This window comes from Antennarius striatus, chromosome 12, assembly GCF_040054535.1.
Source record: "Antennarius striatus isolate MH-2024 chromosome 12, ASM4005453v1, whole genome shotgun sequence".
NCBI classification, from domain to species: domain Eukaryota; kingdom Metazoa; phylum Chordata; class Actinopteri; order Lophiiformes; family Antennariidae; genus Antennarius; species Antennarius striatus.
In genome coordinates this window covers 20,369,020-20,395,641 of record NC_090787.1, presented here as the reverse complement: position 1 = coordinate 20,395,641, position 26,622 = coordinate 20,369,020, and the positions used below count along the sequence as shown (strand labels likewise).

At 42.3% G+C, this 26,622-nt stretch overlaps 1 protein-coding gene across 1 annotated transcript; it reads right to left on the bottom strand.

The window, feature by feature from the left end:
- Positions 1-1,152: 1,152 nt before the first annotated feature.
- frzb (frizzled related protein) lies at positions 1,153-16,050 on the bottom strand. Its single transcript, XM_068329214.1, has 8 exons — positions 15,659-16,050; positions 12,536-12,784; positions 7,928-7,963; positions 7,619-7,678; positions 6,886-6,951; positions 2,812-3,016; positions 1,997-2,060; positions 1,153-1,523 (listed from the first exon to the last, which is right to left on the bottom strand). Exons 1-8 carry the CDS (start codon positions 15,861-15,863, stop codon positions 1,464-1,466), a joined length of 945 nt encoding a protein of 314 aa, XP_068185315.1. The 5' UTR covers positions 15,864-16,050; the 3' UTR covers positions 1,153-1,463.
- Positions 16,051-26,622: the final 10,572 nt, after the last annotated feature.

Genomic DNA, 26,622 nt, shown 5'->3' with positions numbered 1-26,622 from the left:
GGACCGACCAAACGTCGAGCGTACCGCTGGCTCACTACGTTGTTGAGCTGGGCTAGAGTCCAAAGAGTCCAAACCCAAGCCATCAAATGAGCCATCATGGTACCCCTCCCTCTCCGGTCCGCCTTACCTGCCTCTGCCACAGGCCCAAACCAAAGATACCCTCTGCACGTCGCGGTGCGCCCACCTTCTTAAATTGGTTAATTAGATCCAAATTTGGTACAGGTGCATCTTAATGCTGAAGATGGTGGGACTGACCGAAAATGACTGTTCATTGGCCGTGTGTGCGTTAAAGCACCGCCTCCTGACCAATCACCTCTCTTGGAAGAGGAAATCACTGCTGGAGAAAGAGCCTAATTATAAGAGAGGCGCGCAAGTGTTTCTAAATGTACATGTGACGTACCACATACACACACACACACACACACACACACACACACACACACACACACACACACACACACACACACACACACACACACACACACCACTTAGGGATGGAATGGATTAATGGAAGGTGCTTTAAAATCCATGGGGAAAATTGATTTGATATATACAGGTGGAAGCAAATTGAGTTACCATTTGTATTTTGTCAGTTGAAATCCTTAAAACCAATAAATCCAAGTGTATCATGTCTGATACAGCGGCCCTTTAGGATTTTGCCACTTCTACATCATATATATATATATATATATATATATATATATATATATATACATACATATATTTTTAAACTAATTTGTCAGAATATTCCATTAGACCTTTTTTTTCTCTCCAAATAATACATTTTTCTAGAAATTATTTCATGGTTCAGGCTTTAAAACAGGGGTCTCCAAACTTTTTCCTATAAGTTCCACATAATTTTACCTTCTCTGATGGGGGGCCAAACAGAAAAACTGTGATGATCACAGGGTTGCCTAAACATTTATTGTCTTCCAAAACCAAGTATTAACAACCCTTTCCAGTTACTATGTCATTTTGGAGAGAGGCATAGAAGTCAATGAGACTGTCAGGCTTGAATGCATCTTTCAGAGCATCACAGTTCTGTATTTGTGGTCATCATAGCTTTTGTTTCCATGTTACCATGGTAATAGGATGATTTTTAAATAAGATTTTTAAATATCATGGTTTATCAAAAACAAGTGAAACATTGGAGCCAGTGTAGCCACAGCTAAAATAAATTTTATTCCAAGTACTGTATCACTATGCATAGGCTTGATACTACATTTTCAGCTTTACTCCTGCCTTTGTGTTAATTTACTGCTTGGGGTGTATACACACAAACACAAATGATCAGGACATACACACTGATAAACACACACACTGTGCAAAGATAATAACAGTCTGATAGAGGTGAACTACATTCAGCTACAACAACCTGTAGTAGTGCAATACACACACACATACACACACACACACACGCGGGCACACACACACACACACACATGGGCATAGATCGTCATAGTTTAGTGATGATTCTGGCGCTCCACAGCTCGACCTTTACCCTGTAGGATCTTATCCCATCTCTGAAACAGAAGACAAAAAGACAGGTCACACTAGGAAATACTGAGATGAATAAAACAACAAATAAACTGGGGCTAAAATTGGCCAAATCAATTATTTGAGCTGATTTTCCACAAACTTTACATTTCGGAGTGATAGAGGTTGATAAATTGGAATAAAACAAATGCACCTCAAAATATTACAACCTTGATGAAGGTATTTTGACTCAGTACTTTTATTGTGTATTTAATACACAACATTAAATATGTCAAGCCTTTTTTGTTTTATTTTTAATAATTGTGACTCATATCTCTGAAAATGGGTGGATAGAGCTGTTGCTTCACAGCAAGAGAGTTCACGGTTGGAGCTGCCCTCTGTGTAGAGTTTGTTTGTTCTCGCCTGTAGGTGTGAACGACGAGTGAATCTCAGACAAATGTATGTGTGTGTGTGTGTGTGTGTGTGTGTGTGTGTGTGTGTGTTACTATATAAATCGTACCTTGACCTTCCTGCCCAATCTGTCCCTCCACTTCTGAGCAACTGAGCCATCAATCAGAAGCAACCTGCAAAGTAAGTCACGATGATGCATTTAGGATTATGCAGTGTTTCCCCACATTTATACACACACACATATATATATATGTATATACAGTAATCCCCCTCTTATTCGCGCTTCGCGCTTAAAAGTAGGATGTACAGAAGTATTGGCCCCCTGTTCTCGCAGCTCAGCCAAACGACTCCAGAAGTTCTCTGATGACTTCTGAATGATCCAGTGTTGACCTAAATTACAACAACGACAAACAGAGTGCATCTGTGCGTCATTTGGTCTCACATCTGCACATCTTACTTTTCAGTTTTTTATTTGTGAACACAATATAAAATGTGGAATAAAATTTGGTTCCACTTCACGATTGTGTCTCACATGTTGTTGATTCTTCAAAAATATTTTCAGTTTGTTATCTTTAAGTTTGAAGCCTGAATTGTGGCAAAATGTCAAAAAGTTTTGGGGGGGCCAATACTTTCGCAAGGCACTGTATATATGTATATACTGTGTGTGTGTGTGTGTGTGTGTGTATATATATATATATATATATATATATATATATATATATATATATATATATATATATATATATATATATATATATATATATATATATATATATAAACAGAGTTACCATGACATGTATGATAGAGAATCTTCACAGACTTAAATGTGGACTTTTTTTTTTTTAATTATAAAATGAGTTTTTATTAAGTAATTTTTCTTTAAGAACTCCAGTAATAAAACATTTGTTAGCTAGCTGCTCATACCTGGATGTCTCCTCGTTCTCGTACCCCATTACCAGATACTCCTCCCCAACTGACAGAGGAGGACATAGACAGGAGGATGAGTAGTATAGTGTCTGTGTCTCTTTTGGAATATTGACCAGAGAAGACTTGAGCACTTCCTTCACCTCCACCACAGCTGTGGGCTCCAAACCACGATTCCTTACATCCTTCACCCTTGCCCTGATCACTGAAGCAGAGGATCATCAACATACATGGTCAAATTTGTTACTGGAATTTATTATACCACACATAAAAAAATTAATGACCTGGTTCAAAATCTCTGAGTTGCCTCTGTGGAAAACAATTAATAGTTAACAGCAAAATCAGTGAATGAAGTAATTCTTACAGTATTTCGCCCTAGAAAATAGTTGACCACAGTGTTTGGGATTGTGATGGTATGCAGAGAAAAAAAAGCAATGTATCCTTTTTAGTTTACTGTACCTCAAATAATTATGTGAAATGACAGTGTAAGAGAAACATAGTCCCTTTCAGGCCAAGTGCATTGCGGTGTCTATAGCAGTCTGTTGTTAAGAGATTGGAAAATGAGCAATTATAAAAAAGCAAATGGTAGTGGAAATGGAAGTTGAAAAATAAGCAAAAAAGGAAATAATGTTGGCTCCAGGGCAATTACACATTTTATTCACAAATGCCACCGTTCAGTGTTGAACTACAGTCTCTTTTTGGAGACTGCAAAATAAATAATGATTAGAACGACATTCTCTTCAAATCCTTCATGACTGCTTACCTCGCCACCTCCTTGTCAATTTTTTTTCAACCAACTGACAAATATCCATGCAGACCTCATCAGGCAGACGGTTTAAATACTCTTCAGCCAATTTTCATTATTAAAAATTATTGTTGAAGTAGTAAAGACATACCGAAACGCTGTGTCTTTGGCTTGGTCAAGAGCTGTGTGTTGCTGAGTTATCCTCGAATCAGACAGTTTTCAAAAGAATGCAACAGTTCTGATTTCCAAAGATTTTTTTAGTTTAACATGAGCTTGCATCTGTCCATACTTCTACTTTTATGTCAATGTTTGACCTATGGGGCTCCACTCATTACTTAGGCCTCTCTTACTGCCACACCCCAGCACAGCAGAGCAACATGGCACCAGCACTGAACTGTGACAGTAACCCCGCTCAAGGGACGGCCCCCAACTTCCCAAATGCGATCCCGGGGGGAGCATCAGGATCGGGCTCCAGGACAGAATAGAGTTCAGGCCCAGGGTCGGGAAGACATTCAGGAGCATGTTGGGGTCAAGGTGTGGAGACAGGCTGGGGTCCGATCGTGGGGGAATTTTGGGGCTTGGACTCGCTAGCAGGCTGGGGCTCAGACTCGGGAACGGGGTGAAGTCATCCCTCATCAGGGAGTTCCATTGGGCCTACCCCAACCAGCCTGGAGGGACATTGGGATCCGTCTGTAGAGGAGGGGTTCTGTCATACCTCTTGTTGATTGTTCCTCTTTGTTTTCATGTCATTAACTTACCCCGTCATTCCAGAATCTGTTCCACCCGCAATCAGTTCATTCCCTTCACCTGCCTTCCCTTCACTCACCTGCAGCCCCTCCTCTACTCAGCCACCACCCTTCATATATCCTGCTCAGTCGTTTGTCCTCTTCCAGATGAAGTGTTTGCCCTGACTCTCCAACCTGTGTACTCTGCCTGTTCTTTGACCCTGTTTGATCCTGCCTGTTCTCCAGACCCTGCCTGTTGCCAACCCCTAATAGGATGTGTCTGCCTGGTTTTGACTGCTTCATGCCTGACCCTGCCTGGTTCTGAATTCTGTCTGTTTGCCTGTCGTTGGACTGCTTTGTCTGCCTGTTGGACTGATTACCCCGTACCAGAACCTTGCCTGTCCTATTAAACCTCTTAAGACTCCTGACCCGCCTGCTCGTCTGTCGTGCTTTTGGATTCTCAATGAGTCTATTTCCAGTGATCCCTTTACATTGTTTTCCATTATATATGGCTCTGGCATAACTGCTGCTTTTTCCTGGTTTAACAGGCTGCTTTACAGTAAAGACACGCATTTCTGTTGACTTATGAAACTGTTGCACCATTTTAATACTTTTCTCTAGCCTTTGGTCATCATATCCAAATTACTAATGACTTCCTATAATATTTTAAAATAAAATATTTTATGAAACCACCAAAAAATCATTTGTAAACCTCTTTACAAATGATATTGAGATACTCTGGCAAAATATTTCAACATTTGATTTTGCTCCTGTCATCTAGCCCTACTCTAAATGGTAGCAGATTGTATTTCGATCCAACCTCTAAGAATGTCAGGATTCAAGTAAAGGAGACGAGATGGTCAACCTGATGGGAGGATGGAAACAGGGATTACTTAAGATAGGGGTGGTAGTTCTAGTGTGTGTAGTGATACGAGGGTTTGTATTCTGGTGTGTTCTGGTAAGGAGGTCAGTGTTGATGCGTAGAGTGGAGAAGAAGATGTTAGTTTTGGCTAGGGAACCTCCAAAGATTCCCGACTTGTATCCAGTACCTGACGGGAAGGACATGGGAGAAAGGAAAGGAGAGCCTTCCAGTGATGAGGATGAGGATGAGTAAGGTGGCCAGGCAAAGGAAAAATTGGAAGAGGTGAAACAATGTCCTTCTCCAACATGGCAGCCAAAAGCCCAACAAAGTGGTGTGCAAGCAGATGGCTTGTGTCACCAACGAGGGATCTACACCTGTGAGCTGAGCCTTCAGAGTGAATAAGTAAATAAAGGACTCAGATAAATAAATGACAAATACATAAGGACTCACCTGAATGTTTTCATATACATGTACTCATTATTTCACTTAATTCAATTTTTTCATTGATCGTTCAATATTAACTACATAATAGCAGTCTTGGAAACTATTAACTGCAAATGCTGGAACAAGTATTCTGCAACAGATTACAGTCGTAATTTCATATTTATATTTGAAGTGAATTTACTTGGTTGATCATTATTCCATAATACATCTGCATATTCATACAGTTCACTGATGGTCGACCGTGGATGTTTGTGTTTAAAATGTTTCGTCATCATTTCGACATTTGAGGTTACAAATTTTTCTTGTGAATTGGCTTCCCTGCAGGCTAAGTAAGTGATCGTCCATTGAGGGTCGTAGAAGAATTTTCTCCATGTAATGCCAACATCAGGGTATTTTTTTGCCACTAACTGCAATGAAGATTATTGAGACAGTTGCCATAGATCAGAGTCACCTTTGTTAAAAAAAAAAATTCCTATATCTTAATAAAATTCCCAGTTTTTTGGCCCAGGGTCTAAAAACCCTGGAAGGGGAGTCTATAGTGGAATTATTTTTTATTAAACCATTGTAATTTGATTCGTCTTACATAAGCATTGTATAAGATGACCTATTAAGGAACTTATTGTTTATGTCTATATCAGGTCAGTCTGATCCTTGAGCGTCCTCCTCGTCATCTCCAGCCCAGGACATTCCATTTTCTAAAACCGTAATAGCAGCACACACACACACGCACACACACTAGAGTTGATGACTATAAAAGCTACTCCATGAGGACAGAGAAAAAGGTGTTCCAGCGATGTCTGTACCAGTGATCTTGTCAGAATATCTGAGTATTTGCTAAATTGTTTGCATCATCGATGATACTGTTGGACTTCTCCTCAACCTACGTATGATTTGATTTGGAAAATAAATATCTTTACCTTTCTACTTTGTCTGGTCTTAAGAAATCATCTTGCCACCACACAGGATTATGGGAAGGTCTGGTACTTAGTAACATCAGAACTAGACTGGCTGAAGTTTAGATTTTGCAAATTTATGAGAGATTTAGAAACATTCAGGTCCCAGGCATTGCAACTACGTTGCTGATTCTCAGTTGGATAATATTGCAAACGCATTACCAATCCCAGAGGATATTCCATAATAGGTAATCAATTTTAAAGTAAATTCCCAATAATGAATAGTTAACAGTACTGATATATGTGGTGCCAAAAAGTTGGAAATGAGTGAAATACATTAATTATAGCATATTAAATCAAACAAACAAACAAACAAACATATATCAAATGTCCCGGATAACTCACCATAGTTGTAGTTATTCTTTAGGTAGGTCCTCAGACCCATTTTCACGGCTTTACATCTACAGTGATCTACAAGAAACAAGTGTAAATAAAAATTCGCTACAGAAAGTTAAAAGTTGTCACCAATTCTGTTTACTTTGCATATTTTACAAAAAGTTTCATTTTCAATAAAATAGTTAGCTTATCAAAAAACTTCCATAATATTGAAATGCCTGTCCAGTACATGCAAGATGTAAATGTTTGTGAGACAAGTGTATGTCAGGAAAACTATATTTGGAGAAAAGTCCAACTGACACTAAGAGTAAATTTCAACCTGAAATCATGGAAACAAAAAATAATTGGAACAACACAAGTCTCGAAACAGCAAAGCAAACAAATTCAGTACCCTGTTATCAAAATGAACCTCGGTTCTAGTTTAGGCTTTTTCAGGTCACCAAAAATGGTTATGAATGTTTAAATATTGTGGGAACCTATTGATATAAGAAAAATGAAAAATAAAACGTGCACACAAAAAAAATCCAAAAAAAACAAAGAAACAATGTCAGCCACACTCGTGGAACTGACAGTTGCGTTGGTTAGACTTGAGTCAGTTCTGCTGTGTGCAACTTGGCGTTGTCAGTAGATATAGCCATCTGAGTCAAACTTTACCTTTACCTTCTATTCTCATAAAGCCAAGCCCTTCAAAATATGAGAAGCTTGAAATGGAACTAAGGTATTGGGTAAATGAAAAGGTTACCTCCACGTGGTTCTCTGCACTTGAAGTTGTTAGAGTCCATTAGAAAATCTGGACCGGATTCTGTGAGAGAATAAAATATAAAATTCATCAGCTTTTAGTGGTTTAACAGGATTCCACACCGGTTGTGTTCTGATGTACGTTGAAATGAGTGCTAATTGCATGGAATTTGAAAGGTCACTGACTAACTGTGACACATGTCCAATATCCTTGTGTTCTGTATTGTTTATTTAACCCTAACCCCTACCCAAAACAACAAGCAGGTTTCTGGGAAAGCAGAAACAGCATGGACACAAAGATGGTCAGCCTTACCTGGGTTACACCTTGATGGGTCTTGGTGATATGAGTCTACATGGACACAGAAAGTCATGAGTTATTTCACAAATGGCAAATGGACTGTAATAAAATAGTGCTTTTTGAGTTTTATTCATTACTCAAAGCGCATTACAATAATAGCCAGCATTCATCATTTCACAATGACAATCACATATAGTGTATATATTCACTATCTCTCCTCTGGACATGTCCAAACCATCTCAGTCTGGCTTCTCTGACTTTATCTCCAGAACCTCTAACATGTGCTGTCCCTCTGATGTACTCATTCCTGATCCTATCCATCCTGGTCACTCCCAGAGAGAACCTCAGCATCTTCATCTCTGCTACCTCCAGCTCTGTCTCCTGTCTTTTCCACAGTGACACTGTCTCTAGACCAGTGGTTCTTAACTTTGTTGGAGGTACCGAACCCTGCCAGTTTCATATGCTCACTCACCGAACCCTTCTTTCGTTAAAAAAAAGAAAACGTTTTTGTTCAAACTTAAGACATAAGTATATGTTTTACTAGTGTATTTGATGAATTGTGCAGTGTCACTTTTTTCAAAGAACAAAACCAAGACAGTGCATGAACTCACATGAAATGACCTACCTGCAAATCAGTGTCACTTCTGCTGTTGTTATTGAGAGACCAGTTCAGATATGCATTCCTTCACCTTGGCAATGCTACTTTTGTCATTTTCACAGCAAAGACACATCGTGTCAAGTGTTTTGTCTTGACCTCCATCTCCGCAGAACCCCTGAGACCAACTCACCGACCCCCTAGGGTTCAATCGAACCCAGGTTAAGAACCACTGTCTCTAGACCAAACAACATCGCTGGTCTCACCACAGTTTTGTACACCTTTCCTTTCATTTTAGCTGAAACTCTTCTATCACACATCACACCTGACACTTTCCTCCACCCGTTCCATCCTGCCTGGACACACTTCTTCACCTCTTTTCCACACTCTCCATTGCTCTGGACTGTTGAGCCTAAGTACTTCAAATCCTCCACCTTCTTGATCTCTTCTCCCTCTAACCTCACTCTTCCACTTGGGTCCCTCTCATTCACACACATGTACTCTGTCTTACTGCGGCTAACCTTCATTCCTCTCCTTTCCAGGACAAACCTCCACCTCTCTAGCTTTTCCTCCACCTGTTCCCTGCTCTCACTACAGATCACAATGTCATCTGCAAACATCATAGTCCATGGAGATTCCTGTCTAACCTGGTCTGTCAGCCTGTCCATCACCATAGCAACAAGAAGGGGCTCAGAGCTGATCCCTGATGCAGTCCCACCTCCACCTTGAACTCCTCTGTCACACCTGCAGCACACCTCACCACTGTCTTGCAGTCCTCATACATGTTCTGCACCGTTCTAACATACTTCTCTGCCACTCCAGACTCCCTCATACAATACCGCAGTTCCTCTCTGGGCACCCTGTCATCAGCTTTCTCCAGATCTACAAAAACACAATGCAGCTCCCTCTGGCCTTCTCTGTACTTCTCTGTACTTCGCAACTCTGCACATCTTCTTTTTTCTTAAAAATGGGCACCAGCACACTTCTCCTCTATTCCTCAGGAAATTTGTCACTATCTAAGATCCTGTTGAGCAATCCAGTCAGAAACTCTGCTGCCATCTTTCCTAGACACTTCCATACCTCACTGGAAGTGTATGGACATCCTATGCTGTTTGGCTACACTCTCGCCTATCACTACTTTGCAGTCACTGATCTCCTTCAGGTTACACCGTCTCCATCAGATGTAGTCTACCTGTGTGCTCCTACCTCCACTCTTATAGGTCACCCTATGTTCCTGCTTCTTCTGGAAGAAAGTATTCACTATAGCCATTTCCATCCTTTTTGCAAAGTCAACTACCATCTCTCCTTCTGCGTTCCTCTCCTGGATACCAAACATGCCCATCACCTCCCCATCACCTCCGTTTCCTGCACCAAAATGTCCATTGAGGTCTGCACCAATAACAACTCTCTCACTTCTAGGTATGCTCTGCATCACTTCATCAAAGTCCAACCAGAATTTCTCCTTCTCCTCCAGCTCACATCCTACCTGTGGAGCATACCCACTAACAACATTGAACATCACACCTTCTATTTCTAGCTTCAGACTCATCACTCTATCTGACACTCTTTTTACCTCCAGGACATTCCTAACAAACTCCTCCTCCATTTCTCTTCCCATCTACACCATGATAGAACAACCTGAACCCTGCTCCTAAACTTCTAGCCTTGCTACCTTTCCACCTGGTCTCCTGGACACACAGTATATCTACCTTCCTCCTCTGCATCATGTCAACCAACTCTCTACCTTTTCCTGTCATAGTTCCAACATTCAACGTCCCTACAGTTAGTCCTATACTCTTGGCGTTCCTTTTCTCTCTCTTCCTACGAACACACTTTCCTCCTCTCCTTCTTCGACCAACAGTAGTCCATTTTCCATTGGCACCCCGTGGACATATAGCTCCGATGGTGGTCGTTGTTAACCCGGGCCTCAACCTCAACCGGTAAGAAAGTCATAGATTTGAATCGCATGTTTGATTTGGCAAAAGTTTTACGTCAAATGCCCTTCCTGACACAACCGTCTGTATTTATCCAGGCTTGGGACCGGCACAATAAGACACTGGATTGTGCCCTCTTGTGGCTACGTTATGTAAACACCTAGAATACCAAATAAAAAGTACTCTCTTATGTTATCAGGAAAAAAACATTTAAAAAAAAAACTTTTTTCTATTCTTCAGTTATCAGCAGTAGAACATAAGTTGTTTTTACCAAAAAAAACCCCACTAATTATTTACCTAAAAATGAGAAAATGAGCTTTTTTGGACATCTGTGTCAGCAGAACAGTGATTTTGACACTCTTTAGGGACATCTCAACAGTGATTTCCTTCTTAAAACAACAACACTGAGAAAAGGGTTTTGATAGCACATTATCCATTTTTTATCAACATATGATTCCGTTCAATCATTACATTTGACAAAAAACTCGACTGATTTTTTTTTTCTCCCCCCACTGTCGCAACAAAAGCAATCTAGTGAGCTTCTCTTTATGAGTGTGAGCAGCCTGAATTTGTCTTCCAAAGTTCCTGTGTCCAAAAACAGCACTGGTGCCACCTAGAGGAGATTAGTTCCTGACTACACTGAGGCTGTGCTCAGACTGCAGGCAAACCGGATACCAATCAGATTTCCTTCCATATCTGATTTTTAGGGCTGACTGTTCACACTATTTTTAGCAAGTGTCCAAATGTTCAATTAATTTTTGATTCCATTAGATAAAACCATTTAGAGTATTTTGTGGTTTTTTGTAAAATAGTTTTAGGTCTCCAGCTCTTCACGAGGAAGTCCCCCTTCTTGGACATTAGAGATCTTGGAAAGGAGTACAAAGCTGGAGGAGTCTATGTCTCCTCTATCTCCTGCAACTGATATGATCCTTTCTAATCTCACCCCTTCTTAAAATTTTCATGAAAAACCCTTGGGAACGGTTTGGGCCCAAAAGTGACATTTTTGTTGCTTTTATGTGTTTCTCTCCCAATAAATCAGTCAGTTAAAAGGCTAAATATATGAAATTTTGCCAGTAATTTTCTTTCAACTTTATATCTATGGATAGGTCTGAAGTAATGGAAAAGATCTGATGCATTGAAAGAAAAACAATACTTCTGTATTATATATATTTTTTACACTTTTATAAAACAACCCTTTTGTGACCCGATTAGGTAATGTGTGTAGCCATTTTAATCGTTCTCTGTGGGTTAATCCTACCAGTAAAAACTATGTTAAAACTGTCCAAAAGAGGAAACAAGGAACACTTAGTGACAAAGTGTTGGAGCCCTGAAAAGAAAAAGCTGCTCATCAGAAAAGAGGAAGCTGCACAGCCGTGGAAGTAAAACTTCTAAGGCATAAACCTGACCTTAACCCTAACCCCTAAATGACACAGCAGCTGAGACCATGGGACCAGAAATGAGGCAGTGGAGGAAGAGAAGTATAAAAATGTCAAAACAGGAAGAAACAGTTGTTAAATCCACTAAAGAACGATATGGTCAGAGAGCTTCTCAGGATAAATCACATCAAATGAATCTCTTTCAGATGAAAAATCATTCGACAGTTTTGAATACAGAGGCTAACCCTGTCCTAATTCCCAAATTCCCTATCCTAACAGGAAAAGTGGAACATTTAAGGACTATGACTGTGATGTTTTGAAGTGTTTTGTGTACAGTCTATTGACTAATTTATCTCATCAGAAGTTCAATTCCTGTTCTGTACCTTTCAGTCATATTGATGATGTTTTTGTACTGCAGTAATCCCTCATTACTCACGGTTAATGGAACCACCCTCAAAACAGAAATCCCGTGATACAGCAACAAACTATTTATTTTATTGTGTCTCAAGAAGCTGCATTCCGAGAATCAAGGAAATACCTGCTAAAGATCCGCGATGAGGTGAAGCCACGCGTGTTGCTGCGCGGATGTGCGAGGAATCACCTTAGAACTTTTATTAAACAGAATCAACAGCTATATAGCACAGCAGTTGCAAAAGCTTACAGTTTGTGACGTGGACAATTGATTAAACAACAAAAATAAAATCAATAATCGTGGTACCTGGCCCATCTGCCTTGACGATGGCCTCTGGAGAAATGCAGACACCACGGTCGTACAATGGAAGCTCGCTGCATGCTAGGCTGTCAGGCCAGCTGTGGTTGTAACGTTTCATCACTGGTTCACAGCCATACTTCGCCCGTTCACACACAGCCTTACAAGGTTTGATGGGCTCGTGCTGGAAGTCGATGGTGCAAATGGGAGCATACATGGCACACAGAAAGAAGAGCAAATCTGGGCTGCAGCCGGTACCTGAACAGGAAAGGAGAGAGAGAAGCTGTGACACTCTCATTATGCAGATGATGTAATTATTTTCTCACCAGGTCACTTGTGAGGAGGTAGGATATACTTGAGTTCAAGAAAACATTTGGTCTTATTAAACATGAGGTCTTACTTATAGACAAGAAGGTTTTACAGTAATTATTACCAAAGAGTAGGGCTAGCAAAAGTGTTCAATTTTAAGATGCCAATAAAAATAAAAACTGAATGATAAATTTAATTGTTGTTATTACTGCAGTTTGGAAGAATGCTGTGACCTCCAGTTTGAAAAATTAAACACAAAATCAAGAGATTTTGTGCTTTGCAGTTTCTTGGTTATAATTGAAGTTTGTATGTTATGCCATTCAATGATATCTGGACCAAAACTTATTTTGAGAGTTCTAAACTACAGCAGTAGGAGGCATGATCAAAAGCCTGCAAGCAGAAACTGGAACTGAAGGGTTTTTTTGTCATCATTGAAATAGATTTTATGTTACATGTTTAGTAATATTTTCTCAAATTCAATCAAAAGAAAACAAAACCGTTACTATCCTGCACACTGAAAAACTATCTAGTTTAAACAGAGATAGCGTACGCACAGTACATGCAGATTTGAAAAACAGTTCTAGATTAGTTTATCAAAAACACACAGTGCCTGAGATTGTCTGAATCTTCTGGTATGTAGAAAATAAATATTCATATTCCAAGAATAAGTGAACACCAGTTCAATTCCTGGAAAACCCCCCCCCCCAAAAAACAGGATTATTTATTTCTGACTTTGATGTGTTCATTATCTTTTAAGTTGTAATGTGAGGACATCGATGCTACAGAGATTTGCTTGGAGCATTTATGCAAATGTGTACAAGTACAGACTATAATCTACTCACATAATGTCATACACTGACATGTAGATGAATTGCAATGTAATCTGGTAGAAATAATACAGAGCTGCAGAATAAATGCCAGGAAAAAAAATACAAGAAAAAAAAAATACAAGGAAAAAAAAAAACACTCAAAAAAGGAAAAAAAATTGAGAAAAAAAATTGAAATAAAAAAAGAATCTATTGTACCGGTGATGACTGCAAACCTAATAGTAAGCAGCAGAGCGTCATGGGAAGGTGAAAAAAGTGTAGGAATTTTTTAAATGAAACACGACAACCTAATCACCACTTTGGTCCAGAGCAGCACTGATAGGGACGGGGATTTCAAGCAAAAAAAAATCAGTCGCTACCCGCTGTGAGTTGGGGGCCTTCATTTTGAATAGGAAGAAGGATGTTTACTGTCTGTTCTCTGTTTACTTTGTCTTGTATTCACAACCTTTGCCATCAGTAGCACCATTTATAGCTATCTAGAATGATGTGCACATGGCCAGCCTCGGAAAACGAGGAAGAAAGAAGAAAATAAGAAGTATACATGAGGGTTCGTCAGCAGAACTGTTTAAATCCTCCCTGTTTAGGCTTTTAAGCTAAAAAAAATTCTCAAAATTGCTTTTTGTAATCCAGAGTTTCCTGCCCTGCATGTTTCCTGCTCTAATACATTTTGGACCTGTTTCATAAGAAAATCAAGGATTTAAGTCAAACACCTGATTAAATGAGCCTAACAAATCAAATGTCTTTCATAACACTTCATTTCATGATGATTCATTATCACTTCAAACACTTGAAAATTTGTTGAATGAAAAAAAAATAAAAGGTAGTTATGAGACAATTATATTTTTCACATAGGGCTAGTTAGGTTTGGGGACCTTTTCTTTATTAAAAATGTAAATCTTAATTTTGAAAAATCGTCTAATAGTGAACTTTTTTTGCATATTTGAAACATTTAAGTGTGACAATTACGCCAAGGAAGCAAAAATAAAAAATCGAAAAATCAGTTTTTCAAGTATAATTTTGGAAAATCATGTTTTTTTCAGAAAATATTTTCTCTTTTCACAAATATCACAAGATTTGACAGAACATCTTAACACCCCTGTCTACAGTAACACCTTTATATGAACTGTGGTCTCGATTTTTCATTCCTTATAAATCTGGCGAAACACGTTTTGTGTTGAATGGGCACACACACACACACACACACACACACACACACACACACACACACACACACACACACACACACACACACACACACACACACATACACACTGTCTTGCATTAGGATTTTCTTTTTCCCCCCAGCAATTTTGAACGCTGCATTCTGCATGTCTACACAGTACCCCGTTGCTTGTTACATTTATCTAATCTATCATCTATTTACGTAACTATCTATGTTATTTGATTTTTTTTTGTGTTTACTTTTTACTGTAGTCCTGGAATTTAGTGAATCTGTATTTTTTTGTTGGTTTGCAGCAATTATTTCAAGTGCCGTAAATCACTGTACAAAGATATATAAAATGCAAATCCAAATAAAGAGCTGATTCTACAATGAAACCGTATCTTTAAACCGTTACAGAAACATTTTCTTTTATCGGTGTACTGTTATTGTGACTTGTTGTCAGTATTGTGGATGAACAAGTTAATTATGAGACATGTGTGTGTGTGTGTGTGTGTGTGTGCGTGCGTGCGTGCGTGCGTGTGTGTGTCTGTTATACACATTCTAAAAAGCATATTGGTGTTGTAGACTGTGTTAACAGTTTTGAAACAGTAGCTTCAGGATTGAACAATGCTTGCTGCTGTCGTTGTTGTAATTACTCTGTCATACTAAAATGTATTGAAAAATGCTTTGTGCACCCCATAAGTCATTAACACTATCACAGCACATTTAGTAACAATCATTTTTAATCTCCACATTGGTCAAAAAGAAAAAGAAACAGACTGGTGCAGTAAATTAAAATGTGATTGCCGTGGCTGTAAGTGCTCCCAGACTCACCCAGCAGTGCCTCGAACTGCTCGATGGCCAGCACTGCGTTGTCCTGCGTGCTGTGGTGAAGGTGGTTCGGCATCTTGGTCATGTTCCATGGCATGGACCGGCAGAGAGGGATACGCACTGACTCACAGGATGCTGCCTGAACCACAGCTGGCCAAAGTACGCAGGACATGGCGAGGAGAGATACGGAGATTCCTGGAAACTTCATAGTGATCGGTTCAGAGGTGGGAGACCACGTCACGGCTGACGGTTCTCCAGCAAAGCGGCAGGCATTCGCGATGAAGTGAATCCAAATGAACCAGAGTTTGCTGCTGGTTTGGTGCTTGGGGTGGTGGTGCTGTCTGGCGTGTGGCGAGCTCTACAAAGCAGGGGGAGGACGCTTCTTTCTCATTCCCAGTTCACCTCCTCTTCCTCTGTCCCTCCTTCTCGACAACTCCCCTCCTCTGCTTCCATCACCTCCTCCTCTTTTCCTCTTTTCCCCCCAACTTCGCCTCTCCTTTCCTCTGTCCTCTTTGCCTGTTATCCCCTATTCAAAAGCACATTCCTTTTACATGAAAAGTCAACATCAGATTAGTTGTCAGCACGTAGATGTGTGTTATTACTTTACTGTAAGTCACTGCTTTGTACATCAACTGAAATACAACAATGTTAAGGTTCTCCAGGACTTGTGTCCAGTTCCTGCATTCATTATACTGCATTTAAGTGCAGTCTTTTCAATAAAATGTATTTACTACTATGAGTAAAATATGTCCTGTGACTGATTCATTTCTATTTGGCATTATTAGAGTGTTAATATTGCATCTTCTGTAGGCATTACTTTGTGGATTTAAGCTACATTTTCCTGTCTTGGAAACTATTTTCAGGGGCATGAGATACTTATGTGTAGAAATTAGATGATTTATAAGAGAGGAACAAGGAACAAGAGAGAGAAGTTTTCATATAAAAAATCTGTATTTCATATGAAGTCTTTAATAACTTGATGTCTTTGAGCATTCTAGTTGTTTAATTTAAGACCATCTACTGAAAATGTCTTTTTTTTTCTACACCAAAACACAGGTTTATTTAGAGGCCACACACCCAGAACAAACACAAGACATATAGTAAGACTGAAAGCACCCACATCATGTGTGGGTCATGTGTGTGCTGTAGCTGGCATTTTGTTGGTGGACATGACAGAATGAGTAATCTCATCAGAAATGTCGTCGATGTGTCGGGGCACTGTGCATTTGGTAGGAGCTCATTGTCCTTTCTCCTGCCCTTCCTCAGCCAAAGGGTCTTCTTTTCATATTGCAACCATTACCTCCTGTATTTGAGCCTATAGATGACAGGCATAAGTACAGCTGGTTCTGATCTGGCTGACAATAGCTTGGTTCTCAAACATGGGGGCTAAGTGAAAGCTCTTTATTCAGAGATCTCAACATCCAAAGTACTATGGTCTGTATCTTCACCCTGGAATCGGTCTCTTTGGATATTCTCCCCTTCATAACTCTTCATGATACTTTTCCACCCCATTCAAAGTGAAAAGATTACGTACTAAAGTTAGAGAGAGAGAGAGAGAGAGAGAGAGAGACAGAGAGAGAGAGAGAGAGAGAGAGAGAGAGAGAGTGTACATTCGTTGTTTATGGTTGTCAGATGTTGGAGGACATCCCATGTTAGGGCTGATTTTTATTGTCACTTCACACACAAACACACACACACACACACACACACACACACACACACACACACACACACACACACACACACACACACACACACACACACAGGTTGTCTTGCTCATGGAACAAAATGCTAATTACTTACACCCATCAATCCGTCTTCAGTCATTATTGATTGGTGTTTCCCTCTTTCGTTTTTTACCATTTTCACCTTGTTTCCTCTGCTCTCACATAAATATCCTCTACTTGTTTGATTTTTGTCCTTTCCACACTCTCCCAGTTGTTGTTCTCTCATCTTGCTTTGTTTCAACTTCTCCATTTCCTTTCTTCCCCTTGTTTCGCCTCCTCTCAAATCTCTTTGCATGATCTTTTTTATTTCCCGAGCAACAGAACAGAGATTTTTGTACAATCTCTCAAGAATGGGTCAAATGCAGGGAAAAGATTTCCCTTTGGGCTCAATAAAGTATTCAATACTGCAGTGTGAACTGGTTTCTGAGAACAACAACTTTCAAAATTTAAAAAAAAAAAAGGAATCAGGTGACTACAAGTTTGAGAACATACACTGTGGAATCTCAATTGCAATTTCCTCCTATAGACTCTAGGCTATATTCTGTATACAATGCAAACAAAGTTTTGATGATAAACTGTGCGTCAGCAGTTCAGCAATGTTAGAGAATAGCAGTACTGAATTGTGTTACTCTACCAATGCTTCATAATGTTTTTTTATCCACAAGAAGAGACAGAATCAATTAATTTTTATATATTACAGACAGTCCTTTGGTGTGCATTTTTGCGTGTGTGTGTGTGTGTGTGTGTGTGTGTGTGTGTGTGTGTGAGTGAGTGAGAGAGAGAGACTGAGAGAGAGAAAGAGAGAGAGAGAGAGAGAGAGAAAGAGAGAGAGAGAGAGAGAGAGAGAGAGAAAGAGAGAGAACAGCTGCAGTGTTATTTTTGTTGGAAAAGACTAAAAGGTAGGTTCCAAGAATAATTCCACATACACAGAGACACTGTTTCCTGCCTGAAATTTGAGCTTTTCTTGCCCCAGTATGCACACAAAGAGACAGAGATAGAAAGGGAGAGCATGAGTCATGGAATGTTCACAGAAACCCAGGACCCAAATACAGAGAAGAAAACTGAGCACAGATTTATTTAAAAAAAAAGAAAATACAAGAGCAATTTGTGTATTTCTGTATTTAACCTTTAGGGGTAAAAACAAATACAAACCTCTAGGGCTTGTATTCAACCTTGAGGGTTAAATACAAAGCCACCACAAGGAAACCCCCACAAAGGACAAAGTAACAAATAAACATTAGACCACCTCATTGACAAAGTCACAAAAAAGTCAACTGAGAAACACATGGCTGTCATGGTTATGTATGTGTCATGTTGCTCTGCAGTGCTGGGGTGTGTCTGAACTTGTTAGCAGAGCCTCTTCTCCACACCTGTGCCTCATCAGGCTTTTTAAACTGGCTTGTCCTTTTGTTCGGGGCCATATTACACTGTCATGTGTGAGGTTAGGACTGGGGATGAGTGAGTACACCACTATGTGTACCTGTACCTGTATCTGTTAATGCCATCTAAATGATCTGTTTCCATATCCATGCTCGGAATGGGCGGGACTTACCCCAGAAGTGGGTGTGGTTTGACCAGAAATGGGTGGGGCTTAAATCTGTATATTACTTTGAGTCTGAAATTGATCAGAAGTTCCTATATTTATTGTTTATTTCAAAACTATTTACAGAACAGCCTCAGAATTGAGATTCAATGCTCTTGATGAAAATAGTAAAAGAACTATTTACAGGACAAGTTTTTTATGAACTCAGAAAATGAAGTGCATTAATGAATACAACACATCCAATAAGAAATTATGAACTACAAAGTATGCATGAACAAGAATTTTCATACTCAACACAACTTTCTAATTTTTTTCATCTTTTTCTCTTTCTTTTTTATTTTTATGATCAAACTTTTTTCCCAATTATTTATTTATTTTTACCAGCTAATGTTCTTGCCATTTGTTTCACACACACTTTAACAATGTGTGTGTGTGTGTGTGTGTGTGTGTGTGTGTGTGTGTGTGTGTGTGTGTGTGTGTGTGTGTGTGTGTGTGTGTGTGTGTGTGTGTGTGTGTGTGTGTGTGTGTGTGTGTGAGTGCGCATGCTATGTAACAGTTAAAATATCTATACAGTATAGAATTTATTAATTTGAACTGAAGTTAGAAAGTGTCAAACGAAGAGCAATCAGGTAAAAAAAAAAACGACTGGAGTGGAGGCGGTGACCGATGCGACACGAGCAGTTTTCAGCTCTGTCTGGTCCAATGCACCGCATACGTACAACAAAACAAAACGAGAAACAAGTTCACCAAGTTACCTTAAATAGACAGAAATAGAGGCAAGATGAAGAAAACCTAAGGATAGCAACGTGAGTTACAGTGAAGCCACGCAGAGAAAGATCAGTCAATGTGTGTGTGTGTGTGTGTGTGTGTGTGTGTGTGTGTGTGTGTGTCACTGTGTGTTTTAAATTCTTTGCGATGTTTACCGGTGGTCTCAGTAGGGTCAGCTTGTGTGTTTACACAATGAGCCACGGAGTCACGTTCGGCTGACTGAGAAAGCAGCTCCGCACTAAGCGCAGAGAAATCAACTGTTATTAACAAGATAGACAAACACAAGAGCAATAAGAGCGAAATAGGTAATAACGATGTTACTGAAAGTTAAAAAAGTTCCAAACTATGACCATCAATCGATCGGTAGTGCGCGTGCGTTCATGTGGCGCATTGAAACTAACCGGACGCGAACTCGAGGGGAAAATTAGGTGTTGATAGAGAGAGCTCAGAGGAACGCCCATGAAGACAGAGCATTTCGGGGCGGAAGTAATTTTATCAATATTCACTCAAAAATATTGAGGAACACGGATCACTTCGGGGCAAGACATTTCAAATACTGTGTAGTTGGATGTCTGGCAGCTGAATGACATGAATTTAAAAAAGCATAATATGGGACCTTTAAAGAGGCCATGTAACGTCTGTAAGGAGATTCACCTAACTCACCTAACAGGGGCAGCAGTGGCTCATCGGTAGAGAGAGCGGTAGAGCGGGTAGTCCAATGTTCCAAGATCAGCAGTTCGACTCCCGCTCCCGCCCAAAAACACCCGGAGTCTAAGCTGACAGTGGGAAGTGTCAGCTCACCTCCGGAGCACTGCCAAGGCGCCCTTGAGCAAGGTGCCGTCATCCTTACAAGCTGCTCATTTGGGGCTCACCAAGAAGGAGCTGACCATCAATCTACCTCCCATCGCATGCTTACAGGCACCCTTGTTTGTGGTTTTGTGTATTACAGGAGCCTGTACACACTAATGCGTGTGATTGATTGACTAACATACTAGAGTGTGCATTCTTAATTTCCCTTCGGGGATGTTAACAGTATATAAAATTAAATAAATAAATATACTCCATGATGTCAGTGTAACCAAATCAGCCACAGTGATGTTGACATCCTCTCCCTCAGAGCTCCTTCATACGGACAAACCAAATCGTTCACATGCTGAAAGTTGTATAAATAAAAATAAAAATGTCCCTCTCACCCTTGTGGGGTGGTATCTGTGTGTCATCCTCAAGCTCGGGTCCTCTACCAGAGGCCTGGGTGTCTGAGGGTTCTGCGCAGTATCTTAGCTGTTCTCAGGACTCTTCTAGTATTTGTTTCTTTCAGTTCCACGTTCATCAACTCTTAAAGTACTCTTTCCATCTTCCCATCACACTACTGGCACCTGTCGATACACTTACATCCCTATCCTTAATCACCCTAAATTGCTGTACGTCCTTTCCATCTCTGTTTCTCTGTTATGCCAACCTTTATGGATCAGTCTCCCTCTTTTCTGTCTAACCTAGCATACAAGTCATCATAAGCCCCTTTTTTGGCCTTTGCTACCTCTACCTTCACCTTACGCTGCATCTCCCTGTAGTCCTGTCTATTTCCTCAGTTCTCTCAGTGTCCCATTTCTTCTAATCTAACCTCTTTCTCTGTATACGCTCCTGTCCCTCCTCATTCCACCACCAAGTCTCCTTATCTATTTTCCTTCCAGATGACACACCAAGTACTCTCCTACCTGTCTCCCTGATCACATTCGCTGCAGTTGTCCAGTCATCTGGAAGCACCTCCTGACCACCCAGAGCCTGTCTTAACTCCTTCCTAAAAGTCCTGCAACACTCTTCCTTTTTCAGCTTCCGCTATTTCCTCCTCTGCTCTGCCTTTGCCCTCTTCATCTTCCTCACCACTAGAGTCATCCTACACACCACCATCCTATACTGTTTGGCTACACTCCCACCTACCACTACTTTGCAGTCACTGATCTCCTACCACATCCTACCTGTGGAGCATACCCACTAACAACATTGAACATCACACCTTCTATTTCTAGCTTCAGACTCATCACTCTATCCGACACTCTTTTTACCTCCAGGACATTCCTAACAAACTCCTCTTTCAAGATAACTCCTACTCCATTTCTCTTCCTATCTACACCATGATAGAACAACCTGAACCCTGCTCCTAAACTTCTAGCCTTGCTACCTTTCCACCTGGTCTCCTGGACACACAGTATGTCTACCTTCCTCCTCTGCATCATGTCAACCAACTCTCTTCCTTTTCCTGTCATAGTTCTAACACCAATGTCCCTACTCTCAGTCCTATACTCTTGGCGTTCCTCTTCTCTCTCTTCCTACGAGCACTCTTTCCTCCTCTCCATCAACCACCAGTAGTCTAATTTCCACCAGCACCTTGTAGGTCAACAGCACCGACGGTGGTCGTTGTTAACCCGGGCCTCAACCGATCCGGTATGGAAGTCATAGATTTGATTAGCATGTTTTATTTGGCAAAAGTTTTACGTCAGATGCCCTTCCTGACACAACCCTCATTTATTTATCCGGGCTTGGGAATGGCACAATAAGACACTGGCTTGTGCCCCCTTGTGGCTACATTCCTCCAAAAACATATACTTCGGGCAGGCCTTGAAATTAACTTTTCTTCTTGGTAACTGTTGCTCCCAAATTTAGAAGTTAGTAGCACCAGCAAAGACTCTAGGAGCACCTTCCCAAAAACAAGGCGTACAGACAATATATGTAACATGGCATGTATTTTACTCCCACTCCCACTACCACAGGGACCACATTAGCCTTGACCTTCTAAATCTGTTCCAGCTGTTCTTTCAATCCTTAATACTTCTAAATATTTTCATGTGTGCGGAGTCCCCTGTCACAAGGAGTTCCAACTCCCACCTCCGTCAGAACTTCACCCACGTTCCGGGGGAGGCGGGGGACATTGAGTCTGAGTGGATTATGTTCCGCTCCTCCATTGTCGAGGCGGCCGACCGCAGCTGTGGCCGTAAGGTGGTCGGTGCCTGTCATGGCAGCAATCCCAGAACCCGCTGGTGGACATCAGCGGTAAGGGATGCCGCCAAGCTGAAGAAGGAGTCCTATCAGGCCTTTTTTGGCCTGTGGGACTCCTGAAGCAGCTGATAGGTACCGGCTGGCCAAGCGGAATGCAGCTTTGGTGGTTGCTGAGGCAAAAACTCGGGCATGGGAGGAGTTTGGTGAGGCCTCGGAGGACGACTTCCAGACGGCTTCGAAGAAATTCTGGTCCACCATCAGGCGTCTCAGGAGGGGGAAGCAGTGCAGCATCAACACTGTGTATAGTGGGGATGGGGCACTGCTGACCTCAACTCGGGACGTTGTGACTCGGTGGGGAGAATACTTCGAAGACCTCCTCAATACCGCAGACACGCCTTCCCATGAAGAAGCAGAGTCTGGGTTCTCTGAGGTGGGCTCTCCTATCTCTGGGGTTGAGGTCACCGAGGTCGTTAAAAAGCTCCTCGGTGGCAGGGCCCCGGGGATGGATGAGATCCACCCAGAGTTCCTAAAGGCTCTGGATGTTGTGGGGCTGTCCTGGTTGACACGCCTCTGCAACATCACGTGGACATTGGGAACAGTGTCTATGGATTGGCAGACTGGGGTGGTGGTCCCCCTTTTTAAGAAGGGGGACCGGAGGGTGTGCTCCAACTACAGGGGGATCACACTCCTCAGCCTCCCTGGCAAGGTCTATTCATGGGCTCTGGAGAGGAGGGTCCGTTGGGATGTCGAATCTCGGATTCAGGAGGAGCAGTGTGGTTTTCGTCCTGGCCGTGGAACAGTGGACCAACTCTACACCCTCTGCAGGGTCCTTGAGGGGGCGTGGGAGTTCGCTCAACCAGTCTACATGTGTTTTGTGGACTTGGAGAAGGCGTTCGACCGTGTTCCTCGGGGGTTCTGTGGGGGGTGCTTCGGGAGTATGGGGTACCGAACCCCTTGATAAAGGCTGTTCGGTCCCTGTACAACCGATGTCAGAGTTTGGTCTGCATTGCCGGCAGTAAGTCGGATTCGTTTCCAGTGAGGGTTGGACTCCGCCAAGGCTCCCCTTTGTCACCGATTCTGTTCATAACTTTTATGGACAGAATTTCTAGGCGCAGCTAAGGCGTTGAGGGTGTCCAGTTTGGTGGCCTCAGTATTGCGTCTCTGCTTTTTGCAGATGACGTGGTGCTGTTGGCTTAATCAAGCCGTGATCTCCAACTCTCACTGGAGCGGTTCGCAGCCGAGTGTGAAGCAGTTGGGATGAGAATCAGCACCTCCAAATCTGAGACCATGGTCCTCAGTCGGAAAAGGGTGGAGTGCCCTCTCCGAGTTGGGGATGAGATCCCGCCCCAAGTGGAGGAGTTCAAGTATCTCGGGGTCTCGTTCACGAGTGAGGGTACGATGGAACGGGAGATCGACAGGCGGATTGGTGCAGCGTCTGCAGTGATGCGGACTCTGTATCGGTCCGTCGTGGTGAAGAAGGAGCTGAGCCGAAAGGCAAAGCTCTCGATTTACCGATCTACGTTCCTGCCCTCACCTATGGTCACGAGCTGTGGGTCGTGACCGAAACAACGAGATCCCGGATACAAGCGGCCGAAATGGTTTCCTCTGCAGGGTGTCCGGGCTCTCCCTTAGAGATATGGTGAGGAGTTCGGTCATCCGGGAGGGACTCAGAGTTGAGCCGCTGCTCCCGGCTGGCCTGGGAAAGCCTTGGGATTCTCCCGGAGGAGCTGGACGAAGTGGCTAGGGAGAGGGAAGTCTGGGCTTCCCTGCTTAAGCTGCTGCCCCCGCGACCCGACCCCGAATAAGCGGAAGAGAATGGATGGATGGCGATAAATATACCTCTCACCCTTGTGGGGTGGTATCTGTGTGTCATCCTCAAGCTCGGGTCCTCTACCAGAGGCCTGGAAGTCTGAGGGTTCTGCGCAGTATCTTAGCTGTTCCTAGGACTGCGCTCTTCTGGACTGAGGCTTCAGATGTTGTTCCAGGAATCTGCTGGAGCCACTCTTCCAGTTTGGGGGTCACTGCCCCAAGTGCTCCTACTACCACGGGGACCACATTAACCTTGACCTTCCACATCTGTTCCAGCTGTTCTTTCAACCCTTGGTACTTCTCAATCTTTTCGTTTTCTTTCTTCCTGATGTTGGCGTCAGCTGGAATCGCCACATCTATCACCACTGCTCTCTTCTGCTCTTTGTCCATCACCACTATGTCTGGTTTGTTAGCCAGCAGCTGTTTGTCAGTCTGGAAGCTGAATTCCCACAGGATCTTTGCCTTGTCGTTCTCAACCACCTTTGGTGGTATGTCCCATTGGGATTTGGGTACTTCTAGTCCATACTGGGTACAGATGTTCCTGTACACTATCACAGCTACTTGGTTGTGCCTTTCCATGTGTGCTGAGCTGACGAGCATCTTACACCCTGCTAACACATGCTGGACTGACTCTGGGGCTTCTTCACATAGCCTCCACCTTGGGTCAGATCTACTGTGGTAGATATTGGCCTCTATTGCTCTTGTACTTAGGGCCTGTTCTTGTGCTGCCATGATCAGTGCCTCTGTGCTGTCTGTCAGTCCAGCTTTATTCAGCCATTGGTAGGTCTTCTTGATATCAGCCACTTCCTCTATCTGATGGTGGTACATGCCGTGTAGGGGCTTATACCTCCATGCTGTCTCCTCCTCCTCCTCCTCTTCATCCTCAGGTTTCTGCTGTCTAAGACATTCACTGAGCAGTTCATCTGTTGGGGCCATCTTCCTGATGTACTCTTGGATTTTTGATCTCTCATCCTGGACAGTGGCCCTGATGCTCACTAGTCCTCGACCTCCCTCTTTCCGCTTAGTGTACAGCCTCAGGATGCTGGACTTGGGGTGAAACCCTCCATGCATGGTGAGGAGCTTTCTCATCTTGATGTCTGTGGCTTCTATCTCCTCCTTTGGCCAGCTTATGATCCCAGCGGGGTATCTGATAACCGGCAGTGCATACATGTTGATGGCTTGGACATTGTTCTTACCATTCAGCTGACTTCTCAGGACTTGCCTGACTCTCTGGAGGTATTTGGCTGTGGATGACTTCCTTGCGGCCTCCTCATGATTGCCATCAGCCTGTGGGATTCCAAGGTATTTGTAGCTGTCCTTGATGTCTTCTATCCTGCCCCCTGGTAGGTCAACCCCTTCAGTTCTGATCATCTTGCCTCTTCTTGATTCCATCCGGCCACATTTGTCTAATCCGAATGACATCCCTATGTCGTCGCTGTGGATCCTGGTGGTGTGGATCAGTGAGTCAATTTCTCGCTCATTCCTGGCATACAGCTTGATGTCATCCATGTAGAGGAGATGGCTGATTGTTGTCCCACTTCGGAATCGGTATCCGTAGCCACTCTTTGTGATGATGTGACTGAGGGGGTTCAGGCCTATGCAGAACAGCAGTGGTGATAGTGCATCCCTTTGGTATGTGCCGCACTTGATGTTAACTTGGGCAATTGGCTTGGAGTTAGTCTCCAGGGTTGTCTTCCACTTCCCCATTGAGTTCTTGATGAAGGCTCTTAGTGTCCTGTTGATCTTATACAGTTCCAGACATTCCAGTATCCACGTGTGTGGCATTGAGTCGTAGGCTTTCTGGTAGTCAATCCAGGCGGTGCACAAGTTGGTCTGCCTATTCTTACAGTCTCTGTGTACTGCTCTGTCCACCAGTAGCTGATGCTTGGCTCCCCTGGTGTTACTACCAACTCCTTTCTGCACCCCGCTCATATATTGATCCATGTGCCTACTCATCTTAGCCGCCATGATGCCTGACAGGAGCTTCCATGTTGTATTGAGACAGCTTATTGGCCGGTAGTTGGATGGGGTAGATCCCTTCTGTGGGTCTTTCATGATCAGGACTGTCCTGCCTTCAGTCAACCATTCTGGGTGCGTCCCATCCCTTAGCAGCTGGTTCATCTGTG